This window comes from Neovison vison, chromosome 6, assembly GCF_020171115.1.
Source record: "Neovison vison isolate M4711 chromosome 6, ASM_NN_V1, whole genome shotgun sequence".
Lineage (NCBI taxonomy): Eukaryota > Metazoa > Chordata > Mammalia > Carnivora > Mustelidae > Neogale > Neogale vison.
In genome coordinates, this window is record NC_058096.1 from 210,273,316 (window position 1) to 210,293,089 (window position 19,774).

Genomic DNA, 19,774 nt, shown 5'->3' on the forward strand with positions numbered 1-19,774 from the left:
CAAAAAGGCACAAAAACTCTGTGCTCTGGTCATTTCCCTGGGTCTTCATTCTCTTGTGAAGACTTTCATGTACATGTTTCAATTCAATAAAACTTGTATAATTTGTCTTATGTCAGCTTAATTCTGACTTTCAGCCAGAGACCCTAAGAGGGCAGTGGTGAAATTTTCCCTCCCCTGTGCATTTATGGTAACATATTCACAGGTTCCAGGGGATGAAGATGTTGACGTCTTTGGGTGGCTGTTACTCATCCTTCCATGCTTCCGTCCTTCATCAAAGAAGGTGCCAGTTCTGATCAGTTACTTATGTAATGGTGTTCATGAAGCACTTTGAATATTTTTTTGCCCAATGAATGTATTTTCAGCCGAGCTGTGAACTGCTTAGTGGCAGGGCCCTGGCATATTTTCGAATGAATTTAAATTTCCCTACTCCAGGGGCACCTGGGTGGCTCAGTGGGTTAAACCTCTGCCTTCGGCTCAGGTCATGATCCCAGGGTCCTGGGATTGAGTCCCGCATCGGGCTCTCTGCTCAGTGGAGAGCCTGCTTCCCTCCCTCTCTCTCCCTGCTCTTCTGCCTACTTGTGATCCCTCTCTCTGTCAAATAAATAAATAAATAAAAATTTAATTTCCCTACTCCCTACTTTTGTATAATAATTAATTCGAATGGATAAAGAAGAATATTATGCCTCCATCAGAAAGGATGAATATCCAACTTTTGTATCAACATGGATGGGACTGGAGGAGATTATGCGGCGTGAAATAAGTCAAGCAGAGAGAGTCAATTATCATATGATTTCACTTACTTGTGGAGCATAAGGAATAACACGGAGGACATTAGGAGAAGGAAAGGAAAGGTGAATTGGGGGAAATCTGAGGGAGAGATAAACCATGAGATACTGTGGGCACTGAGAAACAAACTGAGGGTTTTGGAGGGTAGGAAGGTGGGGGGTTGGGTGAGCCTGGTGGTGGGTATTAAGGAAGGCACGTATTGCATGGAGCAGTGGGTGTGGTGCATAAACAATAACTCTTGGAACATTGAGAAAATAAAATAAGATAAGATAAGATAAAATAAAATAAATAAAATAATTTGCAGAAGCTGCACTAACACTAAATCTGCCCAAGTGATGACTATAGCTCACAAAGCCAGTTAGTAACACATATAGGTTGAAAAGTGTTTCCTAGTTCCTAAAGCTCAGGTAGTCTAGGCACCACCAGGTTTCCTCAAGGCTAGTCTTCAGAGGCTCCTTTCGGTCTAGCCAGCAACCCTGTGCTCAGTAATATGTGCATGCATCTTAAATTAGGGTTTTCCCAGAGTCATGAGCATGCCTGAATCCCACACTGCTAAGAAACTTTAGAAATCACACTGACTCTTTTTGTTCATGAGGTAACAGGTGCGTAGAGGTCAAGTGACTTGGATGCTATTTTTGCAAATTGTTTAAATTGTTTCCTTATATGAAACATAGTGACAGCATTGTCTACCACCTGGGGTTGGGTGTGATGACATAAACAAGGGCATGCTTGAAGCACAGTGTCTGGCAGAAATCAATTCATAAATGCTAGCTGTCTCCATTACCATTTTATTTGCACTAGAATCCTATTCTTATTCTCGACCAGATGCTCATTCTGTTACACTGTCTGTTGCATCCAGTGATGTGGGCAGAGAGTTCACAGGTAACTGAATTCACAAATAATTGAGCCCAGAAGTGTCCTGGACTCTACCTCCAGTTGCCAAAAAGCAGGAGATATCTTGCTTGAGTGTCTCTTTTTTTTAACCTTTTGTTTAAGCTTTATTGAGATATGTATATTGAGATATATAAAAAAATTGTACACTCTCTCACTTCAATTTGATTCCATAGATATATATATCAGACTTATATATAAGATATGGAAGGGCCTGCAAAGGTGAGAGCACAAAGCATTTGCCTTTAATAAGCTTATATTATTTTGATAGATTTTATGATCTATCACCTGCCTCTGCAACTTAACAGCTGTGAGACTTTAAACAAGTCCTACAACCTCTCTGTGATGCTATTTTGCATCTTTCATGTGAAGCTGTTGTGAAATAATGAAGGTAAAACAACTTTAGGCTGAAGTATGTCCTCAATAAACATAAGGCTGATATTGTGGTTATTGATATTGCTATTTGATCTGGAGCCAGAAGGATGGACGGGACTTCAGAGTTGGAGAACCATCGGCACAGAGGTGGCGATTAAAGCCACAGGATCAAGAGTTTTCTCTAGGAGCGGGAGCAGAAAAAGAGACCTAAGCAGAATCCTGTGGGAGGAGCATAATGGCAAAGATCTGGAGCCAGGCTGTTTGGGTGTGTATCCTGACTCTGCCATTTACAAGCTGTGTGCCCTTGAGCAGGCACTACAATCTCTCTGTGCCCCAGTTTTCTCACCCCTAAGATGGGGATGATATTAATATTCTTGGTACAGGACAGAGGAAAAAAGAAATGGCAAGAGAGGCAGAGAAAAAGTGAAGTGCTAGGTCACAGAATTATCAAGGAGAAAAGGATGTTACTTAGAAAACAAAACCTGTGAAGATGAAGATGATCAACTCCTTGGATTGGACCATCAGGAAAATTTTAGGCATATTTGACAGCACAGTTTAAACAGGGTGGTGAGGAAGGAAACCTCAGCCCAAGGGGAAAGAGAGAATGTTTAAAGCTGAGCAGGAGAAAGAGAAAAAAAAGACAGCTAATCATTGAACTAACAGCTACTGATAGGAGGTAGGTTAGGGTACAGTCATTCCCAAGGTTACACATACCTGGAAGGAGTGATGACCCTCGCATTCTTGCACACAGGTAAACCTTGCCGGCCAGCTCTTGAAGTTCCTTACTGCTTTACACTCACCACTTTTCCATCTCAAGGAAATCTTATGAGAATTGATGCACATAGGTTAGCTGGCTAAGGACATTTCTATCAGAAAAGGGAACTTGTTCTTGTCTTTCGCCATCAGACTGATGGTTCTGCTTTTTTGTTTTTTTATTTATTTTCTGTTTCTGCATTTGTTTTCATATGCTTTCTTTTTTTCCCCCAATTTATTTATTGTTTTTCAGAATCCATAGTCTCTCATGGTTCACCTCCCCTTCCAATTTACCCAAATTGCCTTCTCCTCTCTAATGCCCCTTGTCCTCCATGCTATTTGTTATGCTCCACAAATAAGTTCATATGCTTTCTTGATGGTAGGTTTTCATGACTGCTGTTGATTGCCTTTGGGGTGACAGAATCAGTCCTAAAAGGAAGGCCTTTTATTTACAGAGCATTGTCTGCAGAGTGGTTATGACTTTGGGGTCAAAATAAAGCTTAAATAACCCTATGGTTTTGAGCTGGGTAAGTCAAAATTTAGGGTATCTCTGTTGGTATCTAAAAATACTGAGGAGTCATTTTTCACAAATGTTGGTATTTTTACCCCATTAGCAGATGACCCTCAACAGATCTGGCCAGAGTCTCAAAGTAGACCCAGTAGAGGGTAATGAATTATTTGGTTATTTGGGTCAGTCCAAACCAACTGCAGGATTTGGGAGAAAAATCTAAATCCTTCCCTCTTTCAACAAATATTTATTAAGGCAAATATTATTGTCAGGATCTGTTTTCTATCTAGAACTACAGAGAAAGGGAACTCGATGGAAAAGCAGGTTTCTGGGGGAGAGATGGCATTAAGTTTTGGGTAAGTTGATTTTGAGGTACTGTGATTTCAACATTCATTATACATATGTCTAGTTCACAAAAGAGATGACTTCCCCCCTGGTCACTAGTTGGTATTTGTAGCTATAGTACTAGATGATATCATGTAGGGAGAGATTGTAGAGTGAGAAGAGAGCCCTAGGTAAGTAATTTAGAAATCAGGGCATGGAGGAGCAGAAAGTAGAGGGAACAGGCCAAGAGTGGCTAGAGAGATGGGGGAAAATGAGCAGACTATGGTGTCCTGGAGGGAAAGGAAAGAGACCAGACTGAATTAAGACTGAAAAATATTGATGGGACAGAGCAGTAGGGAGGTTGTCTTTTTATCAAGAGAAATTCCAGTGGTTTGGATGGTGGTGGTGATGATGATAAAGATAACAATGAAGGAAGTGGTGGAGATGGTGATGGTGATGGTGACGGTGACGGTGGTGGTGATGGTGGTGGTGGTGGTGGGGATGGTGCTGGCGGTGAAGCTGGTAGAGGTGATGGTGCAGGTGATGGTGGTGGTGGGGATGGTTGTGCTGGTGGCTCTGGTGGTGATGATGAAGGCGGCGATGGTAGTGGTGGCAATGATGGTAGTAAAAATGGTGGAGGTGATGGCAGTGATGAGGTGGTAGAGGTGATGATGACAGTGATAATAGTGGTCAAGGTGGTAGAGAAGATGATGATGAAAGCAGTTCAGAATGGAGGTGACTGAGGGAGAACGGGAGGTGAAGAAGGGGAGATAGCAGGTAGAGTCAACTCCGGAGACACTTGGAAGCAAGTGTATGAGCAAGAAAAAGAAAAAAAAAAAACAGATTTCCCCAGGTGGTTGGGGGCATTTGGAGGAATTTGCCGGATTTTGGGGTTGTAAAGCCCACAAGTCCTGCTTAATAAGTTTGTTGTGCTCTCAACATCTCACCGTCCCCCATGGCCAAGCTGCTGTGTGGTGGGGCTTCCTGTTCTTTCCCGGTAGCGGTCCTCTGGGATTGTGATGATGGTTGGCGGTGAGGGTTGATCAAGAAAGACAAGTGGTGCCACCTAATGGCCAGACCTATGCCATTACAGAGTGTTGATTCTAGAGCCAGACCACCAGGGTTCAAATGTAGCTCTGCCCCTTATTACTGTGTGACTTTGGGAAGGTCACTCAACTTCTCTGTCCCTCAGGCATCTCTGATCTGGGATAACTTTGATAGCCCCCTAAATGGTTTTCCCTCTACCCCATTCTTCGCCCTGAAGCTGGGAGAGCTTTCTGAAATATGAATCCAAGCCATCACATCTTTGCCTCACAGCCCCATGGATAGTTTGCAGGCTAAATGTGCTTAGTAGGTTCATAAATCCCACCAGATCTGACCCCAGTCCACCTCTCCAGACCTATCTCTTGCCCTTCTTTCTTAGACTGCCACCTGCCCTGCTGGCTCTCTGTTACCTTCACACTGCTTCATAAAGCACATAAGTATAAACCAGAATGTCCCTAGCATTTTACAAATACAAAATGATACAAATACAAATGATACAAAATGTGATTATAATTCCTTTTTGTAATGACATTATAGAATAAAGTTCCAGGGTTTTTATTTTTTTGGTTTGTTTTTGTTTTTGATGAAAATCAGACTCTCTGAAAGTGTCTTCTCAGTTATTTCTGAGAGGTCCAGCTCACAGATGCCCTTTACATCCCTCCCCCCTTCATCCCTTGCTCCACCCAGCCATCCATCTGTCTGTCCATCCCTCACGCCATCATCTATCCCTCCCCCCCAGATTTTTTGCCTCACTGACAGACTGCTCTCTTTGCTACTGCTGACTTCAGTGAACAGTCTGTTCATTGTCTTATGCTGATTCTTACCCCGACACCCTAACCCTAGACTAGGTTGTAAATGCTGCTCTCTGCTTCTTCCAGGCACATCTCAGCCAGGCTGTGATGTTTAATAAAGCTTTACTGAGGTCAACGCAAATGTGATCCTGTTAAATCTAAGTCAGATTGTTCCTCCTCTGCTGAAAGCCTTCATAACTCCCACGTCACTTGTTTATTATTTATTTATTTATTTATTCTGACTCCCATTTCACTTAAAATAAAAGCCAAAGTTCTCACCACAGCCCATAAGTCTCTATGTGATCTGCCCGGGTCACCTCTTTGCCCTCATCTCCTCCCAGTCACCCCAACCCTGCCCTCTGCTTTCTCTGATTTAGCTACACCCATTCTTTGCCTTTCCTCGAACAAGCCAGACATACTCCTGCCTCAGCTTTTGTACTTGTTGTTCCCTAAATGCTTTCCTCCAGATTCCCGCATGTAACCACATGGCTCCCTGGCTGACTTCAAGTCATTGCTTAAGTGTCAGCTTGTTGCTGAGGTCTCCTCTGACCTCCCTGCCCAAAATTTCCCTCTCTCCTTCTCCCTCGTCCTCTCTCCCTCCTTCAATCTCTCTCTCTCTCTCATACCCTCCATTCACTTTGCTTAGTTATTTCTGTTCATTGTACCCACCACCTTCTAATATACAAAACAATTTGCTTATTTACTTCATTTATTTTGTTTGCTGTTTCTCTGCCCTGGTGGAATGGCTGCTCCACAGGGCAAGGAATTTTGCTTGGTTTATTCATTGTTGCAGTCCCTGTGCCTCATACAGCATCTAGCACATAGTACATGCTCAATAAATACTGATTTAATGAATGGGTGGACATAAAGACCTGGCTGGAGGGCAGTTATCAGCCACTCTCAGGACTGGCTGCCCTTGGTGACTTCAAGTTCCTGACTCTCCTGAACTAGCACTTTAGAGGGGGTGGCAGGTCAGCAACTTGACTCTCAACAGTGGGAATCTCCAGGCATCTACATACCTCAGAATCCAGGCTCAAGGTAACTCTCCACCCTAACCCCAGAGAGCACTGATCTATTGCAGGCACAAGGGATAAAACAGTGGGCAAAACAGACGAAAATCCCCATTCTCATAAGTCTTTTTTTTTTTAAGATTTTATTTATTTATTTGATAGAGATGACAAGTAGGCAGAGAGGCAGGCAGAGAGACAGGCAGAGAGACAGGAGGAAGCAGGCTCTCCACGGAGCAGAGAGCCCGATGCGGGGCTCGATCCCAGGACCCTGGGATCATGACCTGAGCCGAAGGCAGAGGCTTTAACCCACTGAGCCACCCAGGCGCCCCAAGTCTTTTTTTTTTTTTTTTTTGCACACAATGTTGCCTCTACCTGGAGTTCCCTTTCTTTCTCTAATGCAAGTCCCCCTCCCTGTTACTCAAGACCCAGAAGCATTTCCTCCCAGAAAACCTTCACAATCGTGCTAAATTTAGCTTATACTAATTGATAGAAAATTCTTCATACTGTGACTGTCTTAGGCCAGGTGCCTTTAAGGAGATCCTGAGGTAGGAACTGGGATGCACATAATTTGTTGGGGGGAAAGTAGAGGCTGGGATGCACATGAGATTTTGGAGGAGTATGCTCTCGGAAGAAGGGTACTAAGGAAACAGGATAGGCAGGGGAAGGAGCTAGATAAAGAGGTGGTCTCAGCAAGAGTATAATCTCAGCTTAATTCCTTAGGAAAGCTCTGGACTGTGCATCGTGGAGTTGGTCCATCTGCAGGGAAGGCTTTTTTTTTCTTTAAATTTTTTATTTTTAAAATTACTTTTCAGTGTACTAGAATTCATTGTTTATGCACCACACCCAGTGCTCCATGCAATACGTGCCCTCCATAATACCCACCACCAGGCTGGCCCAACTTCCCACCCCCTGCCCCTTCAAAATGCTCAGATTGTTTTTCAGAGTCCATAGTCTCTCATGGTTCATCTCCCCTTCCAATTTTCCCCAACTCCCTCTTCCTCTCCATCTCCCCATCTCCTCCATGTTATTTCTATGCTCCACAAATAAGTGAAACCATGTGATAACTGACTCTCTCTGCTTGGCTTATTTCACTCAGCATAATCTCTTCCAGTCCTGTCCATGTTGATACAGAAGTTGGGTATTCATCCTTTCTGATGGAGGCATAATACTCCAGAGTATATATGGACCACATCTTCCTTATCCATTCATCCGTTGAAGGGCATCTTGTTTTTTTCCACAGTTTGGTGACCGTGGCCATTGCTGCTATGAACATTGGGTTACAGGTGGCCCTTCTTTTCACTACATCTGTATCTTTGGGGTAATTACCCAGTAGTGAAATTTCAGGGTCATAGGGAAGCTCTATTTTTAATTTCTTAAGGAATCTCCACACTGCTCTTCAAAGTGATTGCACCAACTTGCATTCCCACCAACAGTGTAAGAGGATTCCCCTTTTTCCACATCCTCTCCAACACATGTTGTTTCCTGTCTTGCTCATTTTGGCCATTCTAACTGGTGTAAGGTGGTATCTCAATGTGGTTTTAATTTGAATGTCCCTGATGGCTAGTGATGATGAACATTTTTTCATGTGTTGATAGCCATTTGTATGTCTTCATTGGAGAAGTGTCTGTTCATGTCTTCTTCCCATTTTTTTTGACATGATTATCTGTTTTTTGTGTGTTGAGTTTGAGTTCTTTATAGATCCTGGATATGACTTTTGACTATACTGTCATTTGCAAATATCTTCTCCCATTCCATGGCTTGCCTCTTTGTTTTGTTGACTGTTTCTTTTGCTGTGCAGAAGCTTTTGATCTCGATGAAGTCCCCAAAATTCATTTTCACTTTTGCTTCCTTTGCCTTTGGAGACACATCTTGAAAGAAGTTGCGGTGGCTGATATAGCCACATAGGCTGTTACTGCCTATGTTCTCCTCTATGATTCTGATGGATTCCTGTCTTATGTTGAGGTCTTTTATCCATTTTGAGTTTATCTTCGTGTATGGTAGGAGAATGGTTGAGTTTCATTCTTCTACATATGCTGTCCAATTTTCCGCAGAGAAGGCTTTTTAATCCTCCAGGTCAATCATTGGCTGTGTGCTGCCCCTTGGGGTGGGGTGGGGACAGAGCCGGACAGGCAGTGTGATAGATGGGAACCGGGCAGAGCACCACACCAGCTGTGCCCACTACTATCTTTCTCAGGGTTATGTATACCTACTGCCTCAAACATCACTATGAACGTGACTTTCTCTTTATTTTAAAGAGCTCAAAATTATAGTGAATTACCATATGCCACACTGCATCATTGCATGATAAACCTGGGAGTGAGCAGCTTCCACATGATTCTTTAAAAAGTTTTTTTTTCTTTTGAGTGTAGTTCACACACACAGTGTTACATTAGTTTCAGGGGTGTACAACATAGGGATTGAACAAGTGTATACATTATCCTTAATTTTCTGATTCTTAATTCTCCGAAGTCTCAAAGATTAGGATGGCAAACAGTTGGGCTTAATTCATGCAAACATTGGTGTAGATCCCTATGGAGGATGCCATTTGTGCCTCACCCAGATCTTGTTTCCTGGCCTCTTCCATAAAACCATTTCCATGAAAGTGTTATTGATTGATTGATTGAAAACTTTTATTTATTTATTTGAGAGAGAGAGGGTGAGTGAGTGTGTGTGGGGGAGGGAGAGGGAGATAAGCAGACTTCTTCCTGAGGATGGAGGCTGACATGGGGCTCTATCCCAGGACCCCTAGATCATGATCTGAGCCAAAGGCAAGAGGTGGCCACTCATTAGGCTGAGCCACCGAGGCGCCCATTAAGTGTGTGTGTGTGTGTGTGTTTTTAAAACAAATATTGTTAATTATGTGAATGTATTTATTTCCTCTAAAGAACAAGTGGATTTTTCTTTATGTCCCCATACCCTAGCTTTTTTGAGTTAGCTGTGATCACTCATATCTGCTCCTTCCTCCAGAAAATTGCCTTTAATTTAACTGAAGCTGCTGAACTGAAGTTATAACCCTCATCCCTCGGGTTGTCTTTAAGTAGGAGCATCTGTGGGGTGTCACTCTTGCTGTAGGGCTCTCTGTGGGGTCAGGTTCATATTTGACTGCAGCTCAACCCCTATCTTTGTTCAACCCCTTCATCTGCCTTATCTTGCTCTCCTTATTCTTTCTCTCCTGAGAGCGGTCCCCAGTAAGTGATAAGCCTAGGGGGCCTGACCTAACTCCCTTATTTGGTTATGTCACCTACATAGAGTCAGAAAAAATAATTCAAGCCTCCTAACTCTTTCTGATTTTGTTGTGAAACAAGATATAAAAATAATATTATGCCAAAGCACAAACAAGATCCCTTAGCAATATAATTTTATTGACAATGACGATGATGATGAAGATGGTTAAATCCCATCTGGACCCAGATGCAGAACTTAGTCTTTACACCATACTGCCACCTTCTGGGAGAACTAAGGAAAAAAAAATTCAAAGTAACTGCAAATTCTTGGTTTATAAAACATGATTGAAAATGAAGATTTAAACATTTAGGGTATATGGAGCTGAGGAAAATACTAGAGTGATATTTTTATTTTTAAAATTAAATTAAATTAAAAAATTTTCAGTGTTCCAAAATTCATTGTTTAGGCACCACATCCGGTGCTCCATGTGATACATGCAATACCCACCACCTGTCTCACCCAACCTCCCTCCCCTCCTACAGTGATATTTATTAACCAGGCCCTTTTATGTTACCTTACATATACTATCATATTCTTTTTTAAAATTAGTTTCAGAAATACACTTTTATAGTCTTATTGCATTTGGGAATTCAGGCCCAAAGATACTTATTGAATTAATAAGCTAAATTTAGTAATAGGCACATGGAAATGGGAGTTAGGAACTTGGTCTTCACATTTATTCATCCATCCATCCATCCATCCATCTACTCATCCATCCATCTGTCCATCCAACCATCCATCCATCCATCCATCCATCATCCATCCTTCTATCCTTCTACCCCATCCCATCCATCCATCCATCCATCCATCCATCCATCCAACAAATATTTGAGATATACCTTCTCTGTGTTTGGTGATTTCATGTCAGATTAATTTTACTCAATATTAATTTTCTCACATTTAAAATCCTGCCAATCCATCTACTCTTCAGGGAAAAAAATACATCCATGGCATTAACAAAATTTGATTTTCTTCCCTTTATTTATGGAAATAGTTCAGGGGAATAAAATCAGAGAGTTGGTGCAAGACAAGTTTGTGAATAGATAAATGCCATGGGAGAAAAATAAGGATGTTGCTGCATTATTAATTCATAACACTGAGTAGCTGCCGTACAATATATAGTGAAATTATTTCTGCATCATTCAGTATTGTTTTACCACTTCAACTTTAATGACTTCACCAGTTACTTTTTTAGCCCTTACTGATGCACATGTAGACTGCTTCTAGTTTTGCTTTATAACAAAACATGTTGCCATGCACGGTCTTATGTTCATGTGTAAATATTTCTATGGATAGCTCACTGGAACTGGGTCAAAGGGTAAGCACATTTGAAATGCTATTTAGTCTGTCCCAATGGTGCTTTAAGAAGATTTATGATTTATATTCTGCTTTGATGGCCTCTTCTTCACTCTCTGCTGAGGGAGGGATTCCTGCCCAACAGTTGTAGGAACAGTCGAACACATGACATCAGACATGATGAGACTGATGAGACCAGATGAGATCCACAGATATATTCACCACATATATTCATAGTTCAGGGGAGAAGGATGCCACATACCACACAGGACCCCATAGGGTTGCCCTTGGGAACAGAGTGATTAGCCAGGAGCTGTGGAAGGCAGGCTTTGTAGTAACAAGAGAGAGCGATGCCTCCTGGTCCCCCACCCCCTCAACAGGAAGATGTGGTTGGTTGGTTTGCACCACTCTGCAGGCTGGCAGAGCACCAAAGCCCGATACTCAGGAATGAACAGGGATTGCATCTGTTCCCCATGATAAGGAGGGTTGTTTGCATAGCAGATCTTTTCCAAGGGAGTAGAGTCGGGAGGCAAACCCATGGTTAGGTCATTCAAGGCCATCGAAGTTTCCCCCAGATATCAAGGCAGCACATAATACTGGACCTTAATTTTAGGTCTTATACCAAACCTCCCTAGTACAGTAGTCCACTCTTGTCTGTAGTTTCCCTTTCCATGGTTTCATTGCCCAAGGTCTGGACGAGATCAATAGCAGCCTCATGCTAAATCTCAGTGTCTACGTCATTTGCCTCACTTCATCTTGATGCATTGCATTTTGTCATCTCACATCATCATCCGAAGAAGAAGGGTGAGTACAGTACCACAAGATATTTTGAGAGTGAGACCACATTCACCCAACTTTCATTACAGTATACTGTTATAATTGTATTATTTTATTATTGGTTGTTGTTGTTCACCTCTTACTGTGCCTGATTTACAAACAAAACTTTATCATAGGTATGTATGTATAGGAAAAACATAGTACATATAGGGTTCAGTACTGTCTGTGGGTTCAGACTTCCATCGGGGGTTTGGGGTCTATCCTCTGAAGATGAGAGGGGACCACTGTAATATAGTCAAGTCTAAATAAGACAAAAATAAATAAGAAAAGCTCACCTTCCAGAAACAACCAGGTTTAATACTGGTGGGCAGCTTCCCATAATTTCTCCCTGTCTGCATATATGTAGAGAGAGGGATGGCAGACCAGATCAGCTGTAGAGAATATTTGTCTCTCTTTGAGTCCCTAGCTCCTCTTATCACTGTCTTTGCTTCTTACTCTAGAAGTCAGATCTTACCTTTCCTTCTGTTCTTGTAGCAAAAGTCTAGGCTCCACCAAACAGATGCAACCCCACCTGGATCCCAATCCAGCAGTGCTTAGAGCAGGAATTCCAGCGAGGATAGCAGCAGCCACATAAGGTTTTCCAGGGACACCATTGCCAGACAATCAAGAGTTAGCATCTGGCACCCAGGGTCGGCCACATCAGTTTATGGGCTGTGGTGTCTGTGTCTGTGGGAAATTGCCTTAATGCCATGACAGCCTCCAGCGGCATCAAGCTATACTGGAGGTCATAGTCTACAAAGGCTCAAGGACCAAACTGAAATGCTTAAATCACATGGTTTACCAAATAATTTAAAACAAGGTGTGAGGTGGCTCTGGGTGGCTCATTTGGTTAGCGTCTGAATCTTGATTTCAGCTCAGGTCATGATCTCAGGATCGTGAGCCAGAGCCCTGAATCATGACCAGCATGGGGCCTGCTTAAGATTCTCTCTCCTTCTGCCCCCACCCTGCTTGCTCTTGTGCACACACACACACACACACACTCTCTCTCTCTCTCTCTCCCTAAAAACATAAACAAAAACACACAGTGAGAAACAAGAGGAGAGATGGAGTAAGTTAGCACATTTAGGGTACCAGCAGAGAGATCATGCTGAATCTTAGGGTACAGAATGTTCATAGGTCGTGTCTCTTTCTCTCCATGTCAGGTTTCCCTGCTGCCAGTGTGATTTTGAGGACAGAGCTGAGGTTTGAGCCAGCGGTCCCCACACAGGAGGACAGATGACATATACTTACTCTATTGGAGAGATGCAGGGGACAGTACCTTTCACCACAATCGTAGCTTGCCAAGTAGCCTGCTGAGTGGCCATGGTGTTTTTTGGGCACAAGACATGTGGGTCCAAATTGGTGTTCCTGATGGGTGGCTGAATGAAGACCGCATGGACAATGAAGGCTTTGTATGCTTTGTATATATGCCGTGAATCTGATTATCAGGTACCTCTCAACCTTTCCATTCTATGTTGAACACACACACGATCTGCTTACTCACTTTAATTTAACATAGCTTATGAATTTTAGTAACCTATCTATGCTTAAGCTATTTAACATAGCTTAAGTAAGTGAGTAAGCACGATCTGCTTACTCACTTTAATTTAACATAGCTTATGAATTTAGTAACCTATCTATGCTTAACACATCTGATGAGTTTCATGTGTCCCATCTGTATTCTTGATTTCTACAGCAGGTAGGTCTCAAACAGTACAAATGGGTATCGCGGTACCCAGGAGCGCTGACAGGGTTTTCTCTACATTATGTCTGAAGTTTCATTTTGGGCTCTAATCCTGTTTACGTGAACTCCTGGAGTCTCTGAGCTATTCATATCCATTAATAAATTCATGGTTAGCATGAAGTATTTGGAGTGCATTTCTATTTTTTTTTTTTGGAAACTAAGAACCCTCACTGAAATAGAAAGTATTACCAGGAGTGGTTGCAAACCACAGATCTTCAATGAAATGGTAATCAGGGATTGGTCAGCGCCGTCTGCTGAGGGCTCTAAAGGCAGTGAAAATCCAAATAGTGTTAAGAGGTGGGGTGTTGGTCACTGTGAAACAGTTAAATAATGATCTCTGGTCAGCTGGAAGGAGCGGCCACTGAAAGTGTGGGGAAGTGGCCACTGACGTTGAAGAGCAAGAAGAATGTGATGAGTTTGAGGACTACCGGGTCAGTTTGTTCCTTCTGTATGTAACACGGACCTTAAAAACATGGCAAACTCAAAGTCCTAAAATATTTGCTCAAGCCACTGTCAAGGGGAGTCAGGGCCTTTGTATTACTTTACTAAATTATTCTCTTATTTCTTATAGCCTCAAGTTTGAAATAACTCTAAAATTAATCTCAAAATTTAATTTTGCAGGCAGCAGAATTACAGCTGCAGATAAATTCACAACCTCAATGGATTCCCAATTTTGACAATATGAGCATTACGGAGATTCCATGGTGCCCAAACTAATTCTGGGAACAAAAAGAACTTTTTAAAAAATTAACATATAATGTATTATTTGTTTCAGGGGTGCGGGTCTGTGATTCACAATTGTGTCTTACACAATACACAGCACTCACCATAGCACATACCCTCCCCAATGTCCATCACCCAGCCACCCCATCCCTCCCACCCCCCTCCCCTCCAGCAACCCTCAGTTAGGAACAAACTGAGATTAAAAGTCTCTTATGGTTTGTCTCTCTCTCTCTGGTTTCATCTTGTTTTATTTTTCCCTCTCTTCCCCTATGACACTGTCTTCCTGTTTCTCAAATTCCTCATATCAGTGAGATCATATGATAATTGTCTTTTTCTGATTGACTTATTTCACTTAGCATAATACCCTCCAGTTCCATCCACATCATTGCAAATGGCAAGTTTGGCTTTTTTGATGGCTGCATAGTATTCCATTGTGTGTGTGTGTGTGTGTGTGTGTGTGTGTGTGTGTGTATCACATCTTCTTTATCCATTCATCTGTTCATTCTTTTTTTCCAATTTATTTATTTTCAGAAAAACAGTATTCATTATTTTTTCACCACACCCAGCGCTCCATGCAATCCGTGCCCTCTATAATACCCACCACCTGGTACCCCAACCTCCCACCCCCCGCCACTTCAAATCCCTCAGATTGTTTTTCAGAGTCCATAGTCTCTCATGGTTCACCTCCCCTTCCAATTTACTCCAACTCCCTTCTCCTCGCTAACACCCCTTGCCCTCCATGCTATTTGCTATGCTCCACAAATAAGTGAAACCATATGATAATTGACTCCCTCTGCTTGACTTATTTCACTCAGCATAATCTCTTCCAGTCCCGTCCATGTTGCTACAAAAGTTGGGTATTCATCCTTTCTGATGGAGGCATAATACTCCATAGTGTATATGGACCACATCTTTCTTATCCATTCATCCGTTGAAGGGCATCTTGGTTCTTTCCATAGATTGGCGACCGTGGCCATTGCTGCTATAAACATTGGGGTACAGATGGCCCTTCTTTTCACTGCATCTGTATCTTTGGGGTAAATACCCAGGAGTGCAATTGCAGGGTCATAGAGAAGTTCTATTTTTAATTTCTTGAGGAATCTCCACACTGTTCTCCAAAGAGGCTGCACCAACTTGCATTCCCACCAACAGTGTAAGAGGGTTCCCCTTTCTCCACATCCTCTCCAACACATGTTGTTTCCTGTTTTGTTAATTTTGGCCATTCTAACTGGTGTAAGGTGATATCTCAATGTGGTTTTAATTTGAATCTCCCTGAGGGCTAATGATGATGAACATTTTTTCATGTGTCTGATAGCCATTTGTATGTCTTGATTGGAGAAGTGTCTGTTCATATCTTCTGCCCATTTTTTGATATGTTTGCCTGTTTCGTGTGTGTTGAGTTTGAGGAGTTCATTATAGATGCTGGATATCAACCTTTTGTCTGTACTGTCATTTGCAAATATCTTCTCCCATTCCGTGGGTTGCCTCTTTGTTTTCTTGACTGTTTCCTTTGCTGTGCAGAAGCTTTTGATTTTGATGAAGTCCCAAAAGTTTATTTTCACTTTTGTTTCCTTTGTCTTTGGAGACATATCTTGAAAGAAGTTGCTGTGGCTGATATCGAAGAGATTACTGCCTATGTTCTCTAGGATTCTGATGGATTCCTGTCTCACGTTGAGGTCTTTTATCCATTTTGAGTTGATCTTTGTGTACGGTGTAAGAGAATGGTAGAGTTTCATTCTTCTACATATAGCTGCCCAGTTTTCCCAGCACCATTTATTGAAGAGACTGTCTTTTTTCCACTGTATATTTTTTCCTGTTTTGTCGAAGATTAATTGACCATAGAGTAGAGGGTCCACAAAGGCTGGTATTCATCCTTTCTGATGGTTGAGTAATATTCCATTGTATATATGGACCATATCTTCTTTATCCATTCATCTGTTGTTGGACATCTGGGCTCTTTCCATAGTTTGGCTATTGTGGACATTGCTGCTATAAACATTTGGGTGCACATGTCCCTTCTGATCACTACATTTGTATCTTTAGGGTAAATACCTAGTAATGCAATTGCTTGGTTGTAGGATAGCTCTATTTTCAACTTTCTGAGGAATCTCCATACTGGGAACAAAGGGAATTCCTAAACATACTTTTAATTTGTATTTTCAAAAAGATTAAACCTGGGTGGCGCAGTTGGTTGGACGACTGCCTTCGGCTCAGGGCGTGATCCTGGAGTCCCGGGATCGAGTCCCACATCAGGCTCCCAGCTCCATGGGGAGTCTGCTTCGCTCTCTGACCTTCTCCTCGCTCATGCTCTCTCTCACACTCTCTCTCTCTCAAATAAATAAATAAAATCTTAAAAAAAAAAGATTAAACCAGAATAGTTGGGAAAAAGGGAATCTTCAGAGAATAAAGAAGAACTTTAAGAGATTAAAATTATGGAGAGGATGTGGAGAAAGGGGAACCCTCTTACACTGTTGGTGGGAATGTAAGTTGGTGCAGCCACTTTGGAGAACAGTGTGGAGATTCCTCAAAAAATTAAAAATAAAGCTACTCTAGGGGCGTCTGGGTGGCTCAGTGGGTTAAGCCGCTGCCTTCGGCTCAGGTCATGATCTCAGAGTCCTGGGATCGAGTCCCGCATCGGGCTCTCTGCTCAGCAGGGAGCCTGCTTCCTCCTCTCTCTCTCTGCCTGCCTCTCTGCCTACTTGTAATCTCTCTCTGTCAAATAAATAAATAAAATCTTTAAAAAAAAATAAAGCTACTCTATGACCCTGCAATTGCACTACTGGGTATTTATCCCTAAGATACAGATGTAGTGAAAGGAAAGGTCATATGGACTCCAGTGTTCATAGCAGCAATGGCCACAGTCATCAAATTGTGGAAAGAGACAAGATGCCCTTCAACAGATGAATGGATGGAGAAGATGTGGTCCATATATACAATGAAATATTATGCATCCATCAGAAAGGATGAATACCCAACTTTTGTATCAACATGGATGGGACTGGAGGAGATTATGCTGAGTGAAATAAGTGAAACAGAGAAAGTCAATTATCATATGGTTTCAGTTACTTGTGGAGCATAAGGAATAACATGGAAGACATTAGGGAGAAGGAAAGGAAAAGTGAATTGGGGGAAACTGGAGGGGGAGATGAAACATGAGAGACTGTGGACTCAGAGAAACAAACTGAGGGTTTTGAAGGGGAGGCAGGTAGGGGGATGGATGAGCCTGCTGGTGGGTATTAAGGAGGGCATGTATTTCATGGAGCACTGGGTGTGGTGCATAAACAATGAATCTTGGAATGCTGAAAAAATAAAATTAAATATGAAAAAAAGAAATTAAAATGATGGCAGCCAACATAAAAATTCAATAGAAGGATAAGATATAAAGTGGTGATAATCTGCAAGAAAGGAGACCAAAAACATAGTTTAAGGAATTTGGGAAAGAAAGAAACAAACAACAAAAAAACCAAACAGAAAGCAGGCTATTATTCAAGGAAATAATATTAAACAATTACCTAGAGCTGAAAGACATGAGTTTCTATAGTAAGCCTACTGAGTAGATCATAGTGAAAATCTGGAAAATGTAGAATATAAAGAAATTATTTGTGAATGATGTGAAATAGTGATCTAATAACTTAATCCTATAGCCAATTGTCTGAACAGATTCCTTTCCCCATTGACTTGAAATACTAACACATATGAATGTACACATATGCTTGAGTCTGCTTCTGAGCTGTTTTGTCTCTTGGATCTATTTGTCTGTTTGTGACAATAACACACACATACCCTTAATTTCTAGGCATAACTCATTCCTCAGTGTTCCCAGAATGTGTATTTCCTCTATGTTTCTGTGTTCTTCTTACACTATATCCGCCCTTGCAACATTTCCTAGAACAATTCTCCATGGCTTGATATTCATCCTTCAAGACCCACTTTCTTTTCTTTCTTTCTTTTTTTTTAAATAGGCTTTACTTTTAAGAACATTTTTGGATGTATAGAGAAATGCAGCAGATAGCATAGAGAGTTCCATATACCTCCTACACACACACGCACAGAGTTTCCCTCATTCTCAATATCTTACATTAATATGACACATCTGACAGTGAGCCAATATTAATACATTATTCTTTTTTAAAATTTTACATAAAAATTATATTTATTTATGTTAGTCACCATACAGTACCTCATTATTATTTTTTTTAAGATTTTAAAGGTTTTTTTTTGACAGAGATCACAAGTTGGCAGAGAGGCAGGCAGAGAGAAGGGGAAGCAGGCTCCCCGCTGAGCAGAGAGCTGGATGTGGGGCTTGATCCCAGGACCCTGAGATCATGACCTGAGCCAAAGGTAGAGGCTTTAACCCACTGAGCCACCCAGGTGCCCCACATCATTAGTTTTTGATGTAGTGTTCCATGGTTCATTGTGTACAACACCCAGTGCTCCATGCAAATACCTGCTCTCCTTAATACCCACCACCAGGCTCACCCATCCCCCACTTCCTTCCCCTCTAAAACCTTCAGTTTGTTTCTCAGAGTCCATGATCTCTTATAGTTGGGCTACGCCTTCCATCTCCCCCCTTCAGTATCTCTTTCCTTCTCCTAATGTCTTCCATGCTATTCCTTACGTTCCACAAGTAAGTGAAACCATATAACTGACTTTCTCTGCTTGACTTACTTCACTCAGCATCATCTCCTCCAGTCCCCTCCATGTTGATGCAAAAATTGGGTATTCATCCTTTCTGATGGATGAGTAATACTCCATTGAATCACAGCTTCTTTATCCATTTGCTTCAAGAACCACTTTCAACCACACCAAATTTCTTGATTTCTCCTCCATATCTCCTTAATAGTTTTTTTTTTTTTTTTAAATTCTGGTAACAAAGCACATCCTACAATGTGTTGAATTAGTTTTACTGGAATGGATCAACCTCAACTCTCTCTCTCCATAGCTCTCCTCCAATTCTCCACTTGGCACACACTGGCAGGAAGGCACTTTGTAATCCTAGCATTTAGCATGTAGCAATCAACCTATGCTGTAGCTGTATTTATTGAAAGAAATAATACACACATGTGCTTGATATACAAAGAATATCGGGAAATGGTTACAGTGGCTATTTCTGCGAAGATTTAGTGATGGGTTGAGTTTCCCTCCATTTGAACTCCTATGTGTATGTATTATCTATACTATATACCAAACACACTAGTTGTTTTTTAAATGTAAATTATTTATTTTCAGAAAAACAGTGTTCATTATTTTTTCACCACACCCAGTGCTCCATGCCATCCGTGCCCTCTATAATACCCACCACCCGGTACCCCAACCTCCCCCACCCCCAGCCACTTCAAACCCCTCAGAAACAGAGTCTATTTATTTATTTATTTGCAAGAGAGCCCTCGAGGGCGAGTTGGGGGAGGAACAGAGGGAGAGAATTTTTCAAGAAGCCTCCAAGCTGATCGCAGAGCTCCGCCAGGGGAGGGCGCCGGAGGCTGGATCC

General features: G+C 41.9%; 1 protein-coding gene across 4 annotated transcripts in view; it reads right to left on the bottom strand.

Moving 5' to 3' along the window:
* Positions 1-3,022, bottom strand: part of ADGRE3 (adhesion G protein-coupled receptor E3) — a 48,630-nt gene extending 45,608 nt beyond the window's left edge. For all 4 annotated transcript variants that reach the window (XM_044255306.1, XM_044255307.1, XM_044255305.1 and 1 more), the window contains exon 1: positions 2,767-3,022. In XM_044255306.1, coding sequence (XP_044111241.1) covers positions 2,767-2,791 — 25 coding nt within the window. In that variant the 5' untranslated portion in view covers positions 2,792-3,022. The remainder of the gene's footprint in view (positions 1-2,766) is intronic.
* Positions 3,023-19,774: the final 16,752 nt, after the last annotated feature.